General features: G+C 45.2%; 1 protein-coding gene and 1 pseudogene across 1 annotated transcript; one reads left to right on the forward strand and one right to left on the reverse strand.

The window, feature by feature from the left end:
• Positions 1-225: 225 nt before the first annotated feature.
• On the forward strand, positions 226-7,281 carry LOC147428715 (BTB/POZ domain-containing protein At5g48800-like). The gene is made up of 5 exons (XM_086496616.1): positions 226-1,094; positions 1,501-1,588; positions 4,259-5,467; positions 6,142-6,270; positions 6,520-7,281. Exons 1-5 carry the CDS (start codon positions 964-966, stop codon positions 7,141-7,143), a joined length of 2,181 nt encoding a protein of 726 aa, XP_086352742.1. The 5' UTR covers positions 226-963; the 3' UTR covers positions 7,144-7,281.
• Positions 7,282-11,266: 3,985 nt separating this feature from the next.
• On the reverse strand, positions 11,267-15,643 carry LOC147428716 (ethylene-responsive transcription factor 2-like; annotated as a pseudogene).
• Positions 15,644-19,825: the final 4,182 nt, after the last annotated feature.

Raw genomic sequence — 19,825 nt, forward strand, 5'->3', positions numbered from 1 at the left:
TGCCCCACCCCCCCTATCGACATCATCAGGCGCATAGGGCGTTAGTTTAGAGTACTCTGTACAGTGTCAATGTAACACGCTCACACATGAAGCTGGTAACTGGCTAATCTCAAGGGCGCTCACACATGCAATATTCAATAGGCGAGTAGTATTCTCCTCGGGACCTTTTTATTACTAGGCTAGTGGATGCTCTATCGACAGCTAGCGATCCTGCTCCAAAAGTTAGAGGGTCATCATCTGGATTCTTGGATTGTGGGCCGTGGCCTTTCCTTCTTCGTTTGAACTTTGGTTTGCTTTGCTGGGCTGTGCCACAAGCTACTAAGTTAGGCCCTACGGCGATCAATCGATCTGCTTCCATGTTTCCAATTACTTCCACATCAAAGCGCAGATTATAAGTTTTATAGCCCTTAAATTATGTGAGTCACTGGGTGCTCTTCGGTCTTCTTCTCCAAAGGTTCAATTAGACGACAGCCTGCCTGGCATTTATGATCAATTTGCTGCTGCTCTCGCTGCAATTTGCAATCTTCTTTTTGTGGAACCTGTGGCCCAGCTATTATGTATCCTTATCACAATGTCGTTCTCCAGCTCCTAACCTACTACTGCGCACATCCCCCTTTTCCCTTCTCTCTACATTTCCCTCATACACACTGCCCCAACTTCTCTCTCTCTCTCTCTCTCTCTCTCTCTCTCTCTCTCATTGGCGTACACACACAAACAGATTGAGGCTTGAGCACAATGTCAATAGCACGGCCAGAGAGGCACTTCAGTGCGTTTCATAAAGTTCCGTGGTCTGCGGACTCTATTTTGAAGCTTTCCATCACCAGATCATCAGAAGCGCCTGTCGTTGGGTGTTTCTGACACGACAGAGAAGTAGCTTTTTCTCTTGGTCATCTTCAGCACAGTACCAGTTTTCTGAGATCTCTCTCTCTCTCTGTATATAACACACCCACACCGATCATAGCAATGACAGTCAGCCCAACGCAGCTGGCCACAGAGAATTCTCATGCAATTGAGCATGTGACCTTTCGCACCAGCTCGCTAAATGCTCTCGCTCCTGTGAAGAATCAAGAACATTACCCCGCCTGCATCAACTGGTAACCCTCATTCCTCAATTTTAAGAGCTTTCCCTTCATGTTCTTGGTTTAGCTATTAAAATTCGGAGTTCCATTCCCCGTTACAAGATGGGGGTCGTTCGTTGCATTGGTGATCAGATAAATCCGCTGTATACGATATGCATATGTTCTTGTAGGGCAGAAGTCTTAGCATTTTATGCAACGAAGATTTCTCAGTTAGTTACTTCATATGAGGTAATCAATGACGTGTAAATCACATTCGCTGGTCACTGCGCGCTTTCACTTGCGTGAATTAAGCTCTTACGCGCAGTAGCATATGCTATGTTTTGAATGTTTAATATCACGTACTGCATCTCTGGATGCTCTGGAATATATTATAGTTGTGAGCATAACGCGGCATTTGTTTGTGCTCTTTCTCTTTTGACAGGACTGCAACGTCCCAGAGCCAGCTGCTAGTCGATGTTCCAACTGATATTGTGGTACAAGTTGGTGGCAGCTCCTTTTCTTTGCACAGGGTATTTTTCTTATTCTATTTCCTCCGTTCGGTAACTTGATCGCCGACCGGCTCAGATGGAAACTTAATTCTGTTGAGATGTCTGCAGTGTGAATTTGGCTATTAGCTAGGAGCTTTCTTTCTGGTGAGAATCACGGTGCCTTCTTTGTATATACTATAGACCATATATTGCGACAAATGATGAAGGTGACTAGAGGGGTCCTCCCGAGTAGGGCCTCACCACTATATCACACACGGGTATGGTCAAATGGGATCAATGGTGGAGGAGGAAAAGGGAGGGCGCGTCAATCATGGATCGTCAGATCTCAGGTTGCCTCGAATTTACTAATCGGTCCACATTTACAATATGATATACTCGAATCACCTATATTTCAATGTACGCATGAGAGCATAGTGGTTAGTGCACATGGCTCGTGGTGGGGAGGTCGGGGGTTCAAGACATGGGGTGTTGATTGACCCGCATTTACAAGCTTGCCCCAAATTTACCAAACGCTCCGATTTTATCAAATGCGCATTTGACGGCCGAGATCACCTGAGCCGTCGATCCCATTTGAGCATGCCGGTGCGAGATAGTGTGGAGGACAGTAGGGGGTAATTTGTAAGATTTGATTGAAAAGACATGATGTGACAAGGTAGCCTCATAAAACGTGTGAAAAAGGGAGGGGGTGTTAGGCCTCGTCACTATATGGCACGACTCTGGCCGGGGGAAATCTAGGGCTCAAATTTGGGGATGCGAGGCGGCTTTAATCTCGGCCGTCGGATCACGCAGTGAACTGGGGGTGAACTCGGGACAAAATGCCGCCCCAAGTTCACTCCTAGTTCACTCCTAGTTCACCCCCCCTAGTTCACCCGCCTCGCGGGGTGTGGGTCAAACCTGGGACTTCTCGGTCCCCACACGAATGTCCTACCACCACGCTAGCGCGCGTCATTGTCCATGTTGGCATGGCACATGATCATATCCAGCTAGTTTAAGTGCCCCTAGTTCACCCCGAGTTCACCCACCCCTAGTTCACTGTGTGATCCGACGACGGAGATTAAATCCGCCTCGCACCCCCAAATTTGGGCCCTAGATCCTCTCTGACCCAGAGCCAACCATATAGTGTCGAGGGGTGTTAGGGGAGGGAGGAAGAGGTAATCCATATCAATTACCCATATTTCTAATTGCAGAGCACCCTTTTGAGGTGCTGTTAGAAACCAAAGTGGATTTTACATCATCAAACTGGTGATTGAGTTGGATACTCTTCTGTCATGATTGATCTCTTGCTCCCATTATTCCATATTTGGGCAACAATTTGTAGGATTAGATTGACAAGATGTGATGTGAGACTCAGAGCAGAGTGGCACCCAGGAAGAGCAGGGTGAGTGGTGGGTGTGCCTTGCCTAAAATGAGAAGTTCCGGAAGCTTAGCCTTGAAAATCAGAAGAGAATTCTAACGCTACTAGCACTTGGAGAAATGGAGGGATTAAGCTATTTTCCAACTAAGGCCCCTGTCAGACGGGGACGGTCATCTTTCTCTGATGCGTCGTTGGATCAATCGAAGCAGCTACCATAGCTTTCAACTGTCACACACGTCCGGGGAACATCCCCCTCAGTGTTGTGCTGGCTTCCCAAGTCGACAAGGACAACAACCCCTCACAGTTGGGCGACCCCCCCACTCTGCCTCCGCGCGGCGAAGAAGGGTTTCGGCAACTCTGATTCGTCAGTTTCTTGCAATGTCAATTTTTTTAATATTACTTCTGTCCTTCTTGTCTGATTGGATACTCGGACATCCTTTTTTCATCGAAAATGGGCACTCGCCTCAAACGTGCCATGTCATGGATGGGCGCCGCCCGTGTGTGACACTGACCTAAGCCGGTTCTCTCCTGAGTTGTAGAAAAAGTGTAGCCAATCAGGAAAGGAAAGCCAAGAAAGATTTTCTGCTATATTTGCGATGACTCCCATCATGAAAGTAGTGCGACCTGCTGTCGAGGTTTACTCTCACTAAACCCACTCTCCTTGGGGCGACTCAGTTCTCACAATCACACAATAAAGGAAGGGGGTTACATGCCCATTCGTGTGGGTATTATGGGTTGACCTCCTAATTTAGGCATCATGAGAGTGTTTTCCGTCAGCATTGACTTGTGCCCTTCTCAAGTAGCTACCTGACTTTTATAGGTCATCAAAGATAGCGAGTGGGACATGTCAGAGGACTCGATGAATGTTTATAATCAATCGACAAGAGATTAGTGACAGATAATTTACTATAAAACTCCATGTCTTTACAACCATACATTCTACACCCACAAGGGGCCATACACCGATATGGTAGGAACAACAACTTCTCCATCGAAGTGACTAAACATCGTACATTCTACACCCACAAGTGGCCATATGGTGGGAACAACTTCTCTATTGGGAAAGTGAGTAAACACCCATGGACACATCGAAGGCATGACAGCATCACTAAATAAATAGAATTGGTTTTAGGTAGGTATGCGATACCATTGCTTGTAATGTTTGTAACAGAAGCCATTAATTGTCGTGATGTCACGATTTATAAAAACGAAAGGCATTAAATGGCAGCATTTGTATCGGACGCGTCTTGACTCTTGACTCTTGAGGGAAAGATTTTTCAGCCAGCTTGTCCAAGCTAACATCTTTTCATATCCTGATTTATGATTTATATGGGCAGTCCCCTTTGACATCACGATGTGGGCTCCTCAAAATGCTTGTGGTGGAAGAGAGGGAAATAGGTGAAAGTACACGGGTGCAGCTGGATGGGGTGCCTGGAGGGGCAGAGGGCTTTGAGTTAGCAGCCAAATTTTGCTATGGAGCGTGCCTCGAGATCTCCAAGCACAATGTGGGCCTTCTCAGGTGCATCGCTGAGTTTCTTGACATGTCTGAAGAGCACGGAGAGAACAATCTGGTCTCCCAGACTGAGAGCTATCTGGAGAGGCTGGGCACAAAAACATTCAAGGACATTGTGGCAACTCTCCGATCATGTGAAAGCTTGTTGCCAATGGCAGAGGACCTTAACATTGTAAGTCGTTGCATTGACTGGGCAGCTGCAAAAGCGGTTCTACAGCAAGATGTCGAAAGGAATCAGCATAGCCTTCTTGCCCTTCATGACCTACAACATAGCCCAAGCCACCACTTGGAATGGTGGGTGGAAGACCTATCTGTCCTTCGTATGAGTTTCTTCCAACAAGTCCTGGCTGTAATGAGGGAGAAGGGATTAAGTCCAGAAGGCATGGGGGGTGCCCTCGTCTTCTATGCTCGGAAATCTTTGGTGGGTTTGCATACAAAGAAGAACTTTGGCCTTTGGGATTCTAGTATGCAGGGAAGTCGAAATAAGGTGTTTGATGCGAGAACAGTTATGGAGCATGAGCAGAGGATACTTGTTGAGACAATAGTAAGCCTTCTTCCAAAAGGGAGGAATGTGGCGTCCATAAATTTTCTCATTGGCCTCTTGAGAACAGCATGTATTCTAGAAACAACATTGGCCTGCAGGCTAGATTTGGAGAAACGGATAGGGGCACAATTGCATAAGGCGACATTGGATGACCTTCTGATACCATCATCTGGCAAGTACGATGGCGAGACCCTCTTCGATGTGGAAATAGTGCATAGACTTGTGGCTAGCTTTGTTGAGCAGCAGGGGGAAGATGATTTTGAAGACAACATGTCAGAAGTGTATGACGAGGCCGCTGATGGCTTAAGCAACTCTCCTACTCAAAATCCCATGCTCAAGATGGGAAAGCTGCTTGATGGCTACCTTGCCGAGATTGCACCTGATGCTAATCTCAGCTTATCGAAGTTCATTGCTTTAACAGAGCTCATCCCCGAGTATGCACGCCCTCTTGAGGATGGCTTGTACAGGGCAATCGACGTCTATCTCAAGGTAATTTTCTCTCTCTTCTGCAGTACCAAATTTGCTCTGCTTATTTAGCCTGTTACTTGGTGGTATTAAGGTTTTAAATTCGGATACCAAGTTCTCGGGATGTTGGAAAACGGAAATGGAAAATTTACTTTACATATGGATTTTGATCGACTGATGATCAGAATAATATACTTACTGTCTCTCTTTAAAAATTCTAAGTAAAGAAGAGGTAGAGCCTAGCTGGAGCTGGAGCAAGCGCATGTCCCGCGATCTGCAAAATATATGAAGATGATGCTTGCGAGATTCCATGACGACGTGCTTGATGCACACAGTCCAGTAACGCGCTACTGACAAAAGTGGTCAGGCTATGTATTATGTATTATGTAGGAAAGGCACCTTTGACTACTCCAAGTCCAATAGGCTTTTCCTATCCGAAAAAGCTGTCCTCATTCTTGTTGGTTACAATCACATGCCCCCTTTATTGCTTTACGCTTATAAAAGCAGAAAAGTTAAAGTAATTATTATCTCTTTTGTAATTGGCTATTCATGTGATGTGGTTCTCTTTTAGTCACACTATAAGACTAGAGTGGCAAGTGAGAGTATATAAAGCTTTGATTCATATTATATTATTATTTTATTATATACTTTGAAGTTTGGAGTCTCATTATTATTAATGTTGGGGTTGCTACTCCTAGGCTCATCCAAGCTTGACAGATGTGGAGAGGAAAAAGCTATGCAGGCTGATGGATTTCCAGAAGCTGTCCCAGGAGGCGAGCACGCATGCTGCACAGAATGAGAGACTGCCGGTGCAAGCAGTGGTGCAGGTTTAGTCATCTTCTCAATATCACTTGCATATTAACGAATTGTGGATCGGTCCCTTAATGATCGATCTAATTGCATCATGCCGACATCGACATATATTATATTATGTGTGTGTGTGGGGAATGTAATTAATTAGCTGGGAGAATGAGAGAAGTGGTGATGATCTGTACGTCGAATATATATTGATTGATATTTGCACAATATGCTGACTAGTAATTAGTTGTGTTGTTCCGCTCAATTCTTGCCTGCAGGTGTTGTATTTTGAGCAGTTGAGGATAAGGAATGTAATGACTGGAGCGTATCACGTCCTGCCGGAGCTGACTGCAAGTGCAGGGGCAGATCAGCTTAGACCGATGTCGACGAATCTGAATGCGACTGGAAATATAGTCAGTAACGAACCTGCGGCCCCCATAATTAATATTAGCGCGCCTAGCCATGCAGGCGGCGGATTGTCGCCCAAGGATCACTATGCTTCCGTTCGGAGGGAGAACCGAGAGTTGAAGCTGGAGGTGGCGCGCATGCGGATGAGGCTAAGTGATCTGGAGAAGGATCACCTGCACATGAAGCTGGACATGGAGAAAGCCCATCCTCCTCATCAGGGTGGCACGAGTCATCATCACCACCATGGATTCTTCCATGCCTTCTCCAAGTCCATCAGCAAGCTCAATCCATTCCATCACCACAAGCTCCTCAGCAATCCCTTCAATCACCCACATAGTAGTCGCCAACCTCGCAAATCTCACTCCCAGCCGGAGCCGCACAGACGGCCTAGCTCTCTCTTCGATTCTAGCACCTCCTCCAGCCAAGCTTCCAGCTTCGAAAATCCCGGCAAGGATCTGCACTCCACCCGCCGCAAACGCCACTCTCTTTCATGACTCTCACACTCATCACGCTCCCTGCTAGTTAACTAACAGGCCAAGCATGCTAATCTGACCGTTAAGTACATAGCCTACTCCTCAAAATCTGTTTTTAATGTGGTGCTTCCATCGTCCAAGTGCGCCGCCGTTCCTGCACATAGGTCTCTTGCGGTTGTTCCTCTCTCTCTCTCTCTCTCTCTCTCTCTCTCTCTCCCCCCCCCCCCCCCCCCCCCCCCCCCCAAAAACACAAAAAACCCCCCCCCCAATTCATGTCCCCACTCGCAAGCCTACAAGTCATATTCCCACATAAGTTACCTTGCTGCCCTGACATGAGCAAGAGGAACAAGTGATGTCATAGTGCTAAAGAGAACTATTTGTGTGTGCGCGTGTGTTTTAGGGGGGAGGAAGGGGGAGTTTGTAATAGTTATGAGTTACCCCCTCCTTCCTCCAAGAATTGCACCTTAAAAAGGAGAAGTTAGACTTCGGCCTCTTACCTCTTCCTCTCTTCTCCGTGGGTGTGCATAAAGAGAAGTCTAACATCTTTACCCTCTCTTGTGTGGGGGATGCCTAGAGCGTCGAAGATGACAAAAATGTGATGCTTCGAAATTCCAGTCGAGAGAAGGCATGCCTGGTGTTAATGGTTTGGGGCCCCAAAGTATTGAGATGGAGTGATGACCTACGTTGTTTGTCTCAAATCTATTGTGGTCGTGCTCTCTCTCTCTCTCTCTCTCTCTCTCTCTCTCTCTATCTCTCTTTTGTTTCTCTTTCTCTTGCCTCTTTTATATACTAAACGATGTTGACCTCCCCAAAAATAAAAGGAGCTTAGGTTGACACACATCTCACTCAAAAAAAACGAATTCTACCTTCACCCTTAAAGCAGGTGATTGGTGGCGGTAGAGAGAGAGAGAGAGAGAGAGAGTTCAGCACCCTACATGAAGACAAGAAGATAGAGGGAACAAATGATAGATCGACATGCGATTGTCATTGGGCGTGAGTGGTTACTGAGATTGAGTGCCGATTACATGGCAACGAGAGTGGGCATTGAACAATTGTTAGGGTGGCATGAAGGCATGCTTCGGATTGCTTCGAAGGAAGCATCATAGGGCAATGTAGAGTCCTCATATCTGAAGATGGTATTGTCTAAACTACGCAATCACCTCTTGGGCTGCCATGATGACTATTATAGTGATCGCCTTTGCAATGCCCAATTGTTGTCGGTGGGTCTGCAATGAATATGGCTAGGATGTGCCTTGTACCCTTGTATTCATTTTGGAAATTTACGTACTGTCTTTTTTTTGGATGGTTGCGGGAGGCGTGGGTGGTTAAATGGCTCTTTTTGCGAAGGGGAGGCTTTTGTGGAGCTTTCCTTGAAGGTCATGGTGGATACTTGGCGTTTGAGCCATGAACACATGCCTTTCAACCATGTTGGCTTTTAATAAGTCTTTGAGCCATGTATGGTGATTTGCTTTGAGCCATGTTATGGTTGTCACCTCTTCATATCTATCCAGATTTGCTAGTTTTTTTCTCCCTTTCTATGAGCATCTTATTTTTCCACCATAAGTGTCATCCCATAGGTTAGATTCCCTGGTGTGATGTAGATTATGATTGTTAGCATGCTTCTTTATATTAGGTGCATGAGTGCAAAAAAGTAAGAATTTATTTTATTATGTATTTTCTCACATTTTTACTTACAGAAGGGCTCAAGGGAGGTCACTATATGTAAACCCTTTGAATCACCTGTGTTCAACGCCTATTTTAAAACCCCTTATATGTAGGTTTTTCATAAGTAAAACACATTTTTTTCCTACTCAATCTGTGCAAACCTCTTTTGTTTGGTACCTTTATGTATGTTAAATAAAGATAAAATATATGGTTCTAAAACCCCTTACGTTGAACTCACATGCTATATTAATATATTTTGGGTGAGTCCCCCATAGTAAATTTGCTGTGAAATGAAGACACAAAGATTTTTAAAGCATGGTGTAATGCTTAACACTTCGATTCCTTGAATATCTACGAGTCAAATTGAGCTATTTTCTATCAAGTAATTATCGCATATTAGTTGAAGATTTTAACACAATCTCTCCAACTTCTATATGCCCTATGCATCTCGTTAGTAAGTCGTGCTACCATTGTCAGCAATGGCAATGCCATGCCGAATGTTGTCTTGAGAGTCCTCATGGGCCCACTTGTCGTCTTCAGCATTGTAAGAGATGCTATGCCTTGTCAAATGTCCCTTTGGATATCCCTATCTGCTAGCAACCTCGGGATCTTCTCCACACTTCTCTCTCTCTCTCTCTCTCTCTCTCTCTCTCTCGTTTCAAGCCTTGTTGGATAGATTATCTCTTGATGTTGTCTAGATGGGGTTCGACAGTGGTTTTGATCTAGCTAAACCTTACAAGCTTGTTGTCAAATTTGACAAGACTCATATTTGTCAAAAAAATTCGGCACTTAAAAGCCCTTTTGAACTCTATGAATGAACCTTAGATTTGACTTTAATGATATAGGCTGTGGTTCTTGGTATTGTTGTCAAGACTTTACCTTGAAGAAACTAACATATGGAATGGGCTTTGCATAAAAACCATGGATTTACTGATAGCTCTAGTTCTAGGGCTTACATTTATTTTAGTGACAGATTTTGTAGACCATGGCTTGTGCTTGGTTTGTAACAGTAAATCTCTAATTGTTTTTACAGTGGATCAGATGGGCTTTTAGAATATCTAAACTAGTAGCTGTATGGCACTTTAAGCTTGATAAATAGACTACTAACTAGTCCACATCTGTTTGGGCTACTTAAAGATTCTCTTTTCATGATATTTTGATAGTGGTCATACCACTTGAATCAGAAGGGGGTCATGGTTTACATGTAATGCACTGGTAACTTGTGTGTAGCAAAAATTGATAACATAGTGAGCATTAGGACCTGACTCACCCTCCGTGGATAGTGAGCATTTCATTAAGAACCCCTTGCAGAGCTTAGCGAATGACAATTAAGAAGTGTAAGTGATAGCCTTGTGACATGTGTCCCCTTTCCCGTTTTGTGAGAGCTTTTATTTAAATAATTCATCTAAACTCTCATTGGACCTCTTTGTATTCTAGCCAATAGGAATCAAGCAAGCCATTGGGTTGCTGAATGCTCATTGGACCCCTTGGTAGAGTGTCCAATAGTATTCTAGAGAGCTTAATTTCTATTGGTTCTTTTATCAAGCATTTTTAAATTGATTAGACTAAATTTACTCCAGCCTAGTTCTCATTGGTCCACCTCTATGGCCATCCAATAGGATTTGAGGGGAGGTTGAGGGCAACTAGCCTAGGAAGCTGCATGTGTGAAGGGGAAGCCTTGGACTGTGTGTGTGTGTGTGTGTGTGTGTTTCTCTCTCATTCCCTACAAATTGGGCTCACCCCCTCCTTCTTAGGGATGCGGGAAGACTTTTTAGTCTCCCCCATGACCATCCAATTCCCCTACACTTTGGCCATTGGATAAAAGGTTTAAATTTTGGAACCTTAGCCTATGGAAGTCTTAATGGAGTTGAACCTTAGGTCTCTTAAGCCCCATTGAAGCACATTGCTCTTTTGCGGGCTATCCCCCTTTGGATTCCTATTTTCCCTCCTTTGGATCCCTGACGGAGACACTCTGCAGCCTTACCAATATTCTAGCTTTTACCCCCCTGGTACTTCCCCATATTAAATGATTAGTTTAACATGAGAAAATCATTGGGGAGTATTCATAATTAGTTTTTATGACATTACCTCTCTCTTGAAATCATAGTCGTCCTTGACTATGAGGTAAAGAAGATAAAGCCTAGTCATTAGTCCGTTTGCTAGCGGGCAGAGGACCCCTATTTTTACCCTACGACATCTTTCCAGAATGGATGACTAGTCCATTTGGTGCTTGAGAGCCTTAGCTGCCGCAAGCATGCTTGCACATTAGTCCATATCAATCTTCCATAGTAGCTGGGAGGATGTATCCTCTCCAGGACGTACGGGCAAACTGAATCGCCCAAGAAACTCGATGGAGCTCTCTAAACTGGCGTCATCCATCTCCATATAATCTGACATAGCCTCCGTCAAAGCCTCTCCTGATAGTCCAATGGTACGTAGCAAAGTCTTGATGAACGTCAACTTCACTCTATGACACTGGTCACTCATCATATCTGTATATTTAAAACAAACCATATGTCAGACTAACACAAACATCGTATCTACATGTAACATCAATGCAAGTAAAAATATTAATAGATCAAGAGTCTAGAGATGAGGTCGAAGCAGCCATGAATGGAGTGGACTACAACAAAATAGATCAAACAAAAATGCTACAAATGCTTCAAAAGGTTATGAATCAAATGCAAGATCGGGTAGCAAAACTAAAAGAGAAATACGCTCAGTAACAAATTCAATGCAAGAGTAAGCTACATGAGAGATTTCATGGTTTATGGTTGAATGCAGCACAAGCTTATAACCATATGGCAGATGTGGACAAAATGAAGCAGACCTAGATGTATTCCTAGAAAGGACTCAACCTAAGCTTTATGTTGTTGTTGGCAGCGCTTCCGCTTTCACTTTCGCTGTCTACTCTCACATGGTATTAGACGCTGAGGTTCTTCTCCTAAGCCAACAATCCCCTGCTGATTGCTTCCGTCATGAAAAACTCCCTAAAAACTGAGATCGCTCCCCCTTGGTGGCTGTGTTTTCTACAAACAACTGCATTTTCACCTCTCAGGCTGCGTTTTCTGTGCTATGGAGACAGATCAGCCATCGCTACTCCCTTCTCTCTCACCCCTGAAGGGATTACCCCAGATCAGCCGTTGATGAAGCACTTGCAACAACATTTTTAGCATTAGACACAGTAGCAGATCAACCCCTTGAAGCATTGCAGAGAAACCCCATTTTCAGCCATAAAAATGCAGCCAAAACAGTCATTTTCAGCCACCAGAAACAGCCCAAATATTTGCAAAATTTCAACAGTTAGAAGACCACAGATTTCAGCCCTAAAGTCGTCACCATCATCACCATTGTCGTCATCGGCATAGTCTCAGGTTGCATCAGTCCATTGCATACGCATTGTACCACTTTGTGCAATCAAAAAGTAGACCACTCTTGCCAACGAGAGTGGGGCCTTCGGAAGAGGGTTTTACAACGTCTCTGGTGTCGTATCTCTCTTCTCTCTATCTCTCAGTCTCATTCACTTAAGTGCACACATAGTGTCCATTCACTTTGTTTGTGATCATAGCATTTTCTCATTAAGAACGGAAGGCTCTACCTTCCATAAAAACAAAAGGAATCTTGAGCACAGTCGGAGCACTCATCTTAAGCAAAGCGCAAACAATCATTCCGCTGCACCTAACAGGAGCTTTATGTCCGAGATGTCTCTTGAAATGCAGTGACTGCAGGATATGCCCAACGTGGGCACGGCCAAGGAGCTCTGGTCGTTTTTCACTAGATGAAGCGAGGATATCTCTCTAGACACAGTCACATATGAGCAACAGCAATCAGAGGCCATCGAGCAGATTGACTCGAGCTTTTAGGACAAGTGGCTAGGCCGTCTCCCTCAATGTCTCACCTACAACTGCTAGCTTATGATAGCCTACGCTCCTGCTCTCTTCCAGATGCAATCACATATGCTCTAGAATGTTTTCAGTTGATGCAGATCCTTGAAGGCATATGGTATTGCACAAGATGATGATATGGAGAAAAGAATTCATTTTGATATTGTTAGTCAGTGGTTGTGCTTGGCACTACCTTGGTCAACATGTATGCCTAATGTGGTGCAGTCCATAGATCACAAAAAGTATACTTAGAGTAAGAGGTCAAGACAAGGGTTCAAGAGACTTCGCCTACATGCTCGTTCTACTCGTTTCGCCCACTAAGAGTTGGGAAGGCTCGTTGGGGTGGGTTGACGGACGGCACGTGGGCAGTGGAGGCAGCGTGGATTGTGGGCTAAGGTCAAGACAAGGGTTCAAGAGCCTTCGCCTACTCGTTTCGCCCACTAAGAGCAGGGAAGGCTTGCTGGGGTGGGTTGACGGACAGCACGTGGGCTTGCAGTCGAGGCAGGGTGGATTGTGGGCTGAGGCCGATGCGGAGGACCGCCTTGGGTGGGGCCACCTGGTTGCAGAATCCTCTTCGACTGCCCTGGCTCTTCATTTTTTGACAGCAGGAGTTGGCTTGCGCTCCTTTCTCCTTCGGAGATCAACATGTAAGCCTCGGTTCCTGGCATTCTGTTGGGTTTGGGAGGGGGTGTGGCTCCATTGGCAGGGGAGCCCCATTCGAGTGGCACTCTCAGATCCATGTTGTGGTTTGAAGATGGGATTGGCTCCTTAGCATCCAAGAGGTTCTTCTAGCAGCTCAGGTCGAGAGGGTTTGTGCATGGCAGCCGTGCATTTCAAATCAGTGCATTTCAAAAGACGACATCCTGGATAGGAAGCTCATCAAGCACTTTTTCCGCTTTATGAAGTGCACCACATTTGGCATACATGTCGACCAAGGCAGTGCCAAGCACAACGTTTTCTTTCAACAACCACTCACTAACAATATCATCATAACTTCTTTTGCCCATATCAGCATCTTGTGTACTACCACATGCCCTCAAGGTGCCACTGTACATGATTGCATTTGGAGAGATGCAGTCTCTCTGCATCTGCTTAAAAAAGCTCTCTCTCTCTCTCTCTCTCTCTCTCTCTCTCTCTCTCTCTCTCTCTCTCTCTCTCTCTCTCTCTTCCTGACCTAACCTTATAGCAATCAATGCACTGCTCTAAATAAAATTACATCTAGAGAGAGACCCTCACTTCGCATTAGCTGAAAATAGGCTAGAGCGTATGTGATTGCGTCTAGAGAGACACCCTCACTTCATCCACTAAAAAACGACCAGAGCTCCTTGGCCCTGCCCAAGTTGGGCATATCCCCCAATCAGAGCATCTCAAGAGACGACATTTCAGACAGAAAGCTCCTCAAGCACTTCGTGTGCTTCATGAAGTGCACTACATATGGCATACATGTCGACCAAGGTAGTGGCAAGCACAACGTCCCATTCCATTGAAAACAGCCTAGAGCTCCTGAGCCCTGTCCAAGTTAGGCATATCCCACAAATAGGCGACATCCGCGACGACAAGAAGCTCTTAAAGTACTTTTTGTGATCGATGAAGTGCACCACATTAGGCATACATATCGATCAAGGTAGTTCCAAGCACAACCATTGATTAACAATATCAAGTGAATTCTTTTGTCCATATCAGCATCTTGTGCAATACCATATGCCTTCAAGGTCGACTCTGTAGATGAGCTCGCCGATGAGTTTCGACTCTTTGGTCAGCCAAATGAGAGACTGCAGGCTCTCACTGACTCCCCCACCAGGAACCAACGCCTAATTCTCATGGACTCCCACCATGTCCTTGATGATGGTTGGACTCTCGCCCAACAACACGTACTGATCTCTCTCTCTCTCTCTCTCTCTCTCTCTCTCTCTCTCTCTCTCTCTCTCTCTCTCTCTCTCTCTCTCTCTCTCTCTCTCTCTCTCTCTCTCTCTCTCACACACACACACACACACACACACACACACAGGCACAAGCACTCTGCTATCACATGAGAGGCTACCAAATGAGAGGTTGTAGCGCAGTTGGGTAGGGTAGCCATGGCGCTAGCAAATGAGGAGGTGATGAAAGGAAAGAAACACTCGAGCAGCTCATGCAAAGAAAACGCATCATCTAGCTCTTCTATCTTCACCCCTTCTCCTTCAAAGCTCACTACCAGACTTGATGGTGGTCAAGATGATGATGGCTCTTGCATGCGCTTGCGTTGTTGACGTTGTTGCTCGATGCCTGCAACTCCATCTTCGACTGGTGCTTCTCGTTTCACTCTCTTCTTCTTCTTTGTCTCCACCTCTTTCTCTAGCATTGGAGCCACGATATTGACAGAAAAGTTCAGCAATGCGTGCACCCCACGCATCTTCAATGCCGTTCGATCATATGCCAAAGCTGTCTCCTCAGCCGTGTCAAAGGTCCCTAGCCAAACACGAGCCCCTTGCCTTGCAGAGTCTCGGATCTCGGCTGCATATTTGCCCCACGGCCGACGTCGTACTCCTCGGTAATGCTTCTTGTTGGAGCTCTTGGCAAGCTCTGCGGGTGTTAATGATGAGCTTGAAGGGGCAGAGCACAATGTAGAAGTAGCACCATTTTTTATGCCTTTCTTTGGAGGAGTTGTATTTTGCGGTGTTGATGATCTGGGTGCAAGGTGACTCTCCGTCGATGCATCTTCGCATTTTGGGGTGCGCGGAACCCAGCCTGTCTTGTTCACACCTTCTTTAAGAATGTCATACACCATCATGTCATCTGAGTCATTTTCATTTAATGGCAAACCAGAGCTTGTGCCCAAGCATGATGTCAAGCAAGTTGGGGTGACTTGAATAATTTGTACGAGCAAACAAGAGTGGGTTGAGGGGCCGGACTCGGCGACACCCGTTTGAAGGATGTTTCTTACGCACTACTGCCCCTTCATTTGCATCACAATCTCGCACAATGTACGACATAAACTTCGTCTATGCGACGCATTCGTCCTCGGTTAAACGACGTCCGTCAATTATTAGTCCCTCGCAAACCCCCCCTATGGCTACTTAAGAGAGCCCTAAATTTCTGGGGGATCATGTTTACCTCGAGATTCGGGCGAGCCCCTGTCCACCATTGATCACCTTACTCCACCCCACGTGCGGACTCATTTCACTTAGTGCCAGTAGAACTGTGCTTGTAATGAGTAGTGTTGTATAGGTCATTTTCATGTGTAAAAATCGACTCTAGCAAGGTTCCCCATCAATAATTATTAAACGCTAGGGTAAATTGTAATGTAACTAATCGCCTTCCAAGCCTCCAGCTTAGTTCTTAGGAAGCTTGACGTATTGAGGGAATGGTTGATCTGTTGAGCTTGTGCTTAAGAATATTATTATTACTGCTGACTCCTGCTATACTACTGGGTGAGCTTATAAGCACCGAAGCAGCAGCAGCAACAACGCACCAACACTCACAGCATAATGACAGCTTGTCGAGCAGCCCCTTCATGCATCTCCCTGTCGGATTCAACCTCAGCAACGGCGAGGTGAAGCTTGGGATGTACACACGTAGTCTCGAGGGCGGTGTGTTCTTGCCATTCCTCAGCTCTCCCGCCTTCAACGTTAACTCCTCCAATTCCATGAGAGTCCTAGCATGGAAAGGTTCAGCTCACCTTCTCTACATTGCCTTAGTGGGCCTTTATTATGTGACCACCAAATACGCGTCATGTATGAGAAGAAAGTCAAGGACATGAAGAGATCAGTTTCTCTCAATTGGAAGAAGACATCAGGGGAAATAGATAACATAATGTGCACTGGTAAACTCTCTGCCACAAGCGAAGAAAGCTCAAGTGACATCGGTGATCTTTATGACTGCGACTCACTTGATGATCACGAGGAGGATAAAGTCTCAGTTGGAGAAGACAAGTTGATCTTAAAAAGCTATCATGGGCCCCTTGCAGGTGTCAATCTCTTTGTTAAAGGGGCACTTCCTCAATTGACAGATAATAGACATGGTAGGTTTCTAAGAAAAAAAATTTGGCGATCTCAATGTCATAGTTCACTATTCTTTTCTAAGTTTAATGGATTTTCATGTGGTATGGAGGCTTCTCTCTGTCTATCAGAGTGAAGCCATTGAAATCTTTAGTCCACATGTTTCCTTCCCTTTAAAAGGCTTCTAGTTATAAAGTAACCTTGGAACTTCCCGAGCTTTCTCTGACGTACTATTTGACAATCAATCACTTTTGAAAGTCTTGTTTCTGCTCATTTCTTGGTATCCTTTGAACTACTTAAAACATTCAAATCACTGAGGTAAGGCAATAGTGATAGAACAATCTCAAAAACTTTTTGTCAGTAAGGAGTATTTTACTCACAACAGAGAATAAGATGTTAAGACTGAAATTATGAGTTCTTTTATTAAGAAAATGACAAGGAAACAAATAAAATCACCTCTGTTCTTGCAGGCATAATAGGCTTCCCTGCAAGTAACTCTTTTAGTGATGAAGATAAGGGGGGGAGGGCGGGGGGGAAAGTACCTGCCCCTCGTTTTGCTCTAGCGCTACCATGGAGAGCTGCCATGGAGAGCTCGTTGCCATGTAATTTCCCGCGAGTTACATTTCAAAGGAGTTGCAACAATATTATAAAAGTGCCTCGCATGAGAGTAAGGGCAGTGTGCAGGCGTCGCTACGAGCCTCGCTGCCCAGCATCGTTTAAGCAAGGCTAATTCTAAGCGTCGATTATGCGACGGCATCAAATTCAAGTCCTTGATTATGCAACGGCAGTGGTTGTTTATGCGACGGCTGATTTTAATATATATATATATATATATATATCCTTGCTTATACGACTGAAACCTCATCTATGCGACGCATTCGTCATCGGGTAAACGACGCCCGTCAATTATTAGTCCCTCGCAAACCCCCCCTATGGCTAGTAGTGTAGAGTGACATAAAATCGGGATCAATAGCGTACCCATCTATCATAAAAGATAGATCATTGTGAGTTGCTATGGAAACCGCATTCACTCTCGGTGGTCTTGAGAGTGCATCGGCTACTTGATTATGCTTGCTAGCAACGTGAGCAAAAGAAAATCTGCCCACCTCATTTGTTTGTCGGAGAGCTTAGTCTGCGTCATGAAGTACTTAAGGCTTTGGTGATCCGTTCGCAGAATGAAAGGAGTTCCCAATAAATAGTGCTTGCACGAGTCTAGAGCATGTAGAACTGCTAAGAGTTCCTTCGCATATATGCCTAGAGCTTGCTCAACAGGGTCGAGCCTTCAACTTTCATAGGCTATGGCGTGCCTTGCTTGGAGCAAAACAGCTCCAAGGCAATCACCATAAGCCTCATTGGACCTCAAATGGCTTTGAGAGATCTAGTAGTGTAAGCACAGGTTGAGAGATAAGCTTCTCCTTAAGATTTTCGAAAGCATTGTTCTCCCTGGTGGACCATATATACCTAACATTTTTCTTGCTTAGGTCATGTAATGGTTTCGTAATTTGCGAGAACTTTTCTATGAAGCATCTATAGTATGCACACATACCTATAAAGCTTTTTAGTTCATGTAGATTCCTTGGATTAGGCCATCCTTTTATTACCTCTAGCTTTGATGGATCCATTTGGATGCCATCTTGAGAGATAATGTGACCTAAATACTGAATCTCTTGTAAGAAAAACTCACTTTTCTTTCGATTAATATAAAGTTTAGTCTCTCGTAAAAGTTGAAATATTACCTTGGAGGTGTTGCTTGTGTTCGTCTAGTGAATTAGTGTAGATGAATATATTATCAAAGAACACTCCAATAAAAGTTTGGTGAGGCCTGAATAGCTTCTCCATCAAGCGGTTAAATGTGGATGGTGCATTGGTCAAGCCAAAAGGCATGACAATGTACTCATAAAGACCAAACGTAGTGCGAAATGCGGTCTTTACTATGTCTTGATCAGTTATCCTTATTTGATGGTAGCCAGTTTTTAGGTCAATCATACTGAAGAAGGTCGACCCTTATAGCTTATCAAATAGGTCTTCTACCCGTGACATGGGAAAGCTATTCTTGATAGTGATCCTATTTAGTGCTCTATAGTCGACACACATACGATATGTGTTGTCTTTCTTTTGCACTAATAACACTAGAGAACAAAGTGGAGATGAGCTAGGCCTAACCATGCCCTTCTCAACTAATTCATGCACTTGCCGCATAATCTCCTCTTGTTGAGCTTGGGAAACTCTATATGTCATGCCAAGGGCAAACCCAGGTGAGTAGGACTCGGGCCAAGGTCCGGCTGCTAAAGGCGGACATGGATATTCTATTCAGTGGCCAAGGGGTATATAATGGGGGGTTGGGCGAAGAATCTTCATTGCGAAGCTCTGGGTCTCACATTGGTATCAGAGCAAGGTGGAGAGGAAGAAGGAGGGTGGAGCCATGGCAGAGGAGAAGGCATGGATTTCTCTTTCCCTCCAAGCATGGTTCTCTCTCTCTCTCTCTCTCTCTCTCTCTCTCTCTCTCTCTCTCTCTCTCTCTCGGAATCTCTCTCTCTCTCTCTCTCTCTCTCTCTCTCTCTCTCTCTCTCTCTCTCTCTCTCTCTCTCTCTCTCTCTCTCTCTCTCTCTCTCTCTCTCTCTCTCTCTCGCGGAATCTCTCTCCCTCTCTCGTTCGTGGACCTTGGCATGGCGAAGCATGGCTCTCATCAGGGAGGAGGACGTTTTTTTATGGTAATGTTGCGAGAAGGATTGCATGCAAGCATTCATGGCTTGCTTGACTTCTTGCATGGAGGACGATGGAGCCGATAGGAGCGCGGGTACCGCTCCTTGGCGAGCCAAAACCGCAGCAACAACCAGGGCCAAACGGGGCAGGACTAGAACCAAACAGGTTTGCCTTGCAATGGGGGATAGTTCTCGTTTCTTGCCCGTGTTCATACGACCATTGCAGGCGACAGTGTGAGCAGTTTGGTGAGGAGGGCGCTGCTCGCTACAAGGGAAGGTATTTTCACACCTTCCGTCCAAGGTTTGGGCTTAATTGGTTAAGGGTGTGTGCCCACCACCGGCACACTCCCCTTCAAGTACATATGTAGTCTAAAGGGAGTTTGGAGCAAATTCGCCGGGTACGGCTGCACACCTTCTGTAGCGATGCAACCCGATATTCGACAATTTTTGCATAACTTTTTCGGAGACCTACCAG

The sequence above is a fragment of the Adiantum capillus-veneris genome, chromosome 23, assembly GCF_014529385.1.
Source record: "Adiantum capillus-veneris isolate H3 chromosome 23, ASM1452938v2, whole genome shotgun sequence".
In the NCBI taxonomy this organism is placed as follows: Eukaryota; Viridiplantae; Streptophyta; class Polypodiopsida; order Polypodiales; family Pteridaceae; genus Adiantum; species Adiantum capillus-veneris.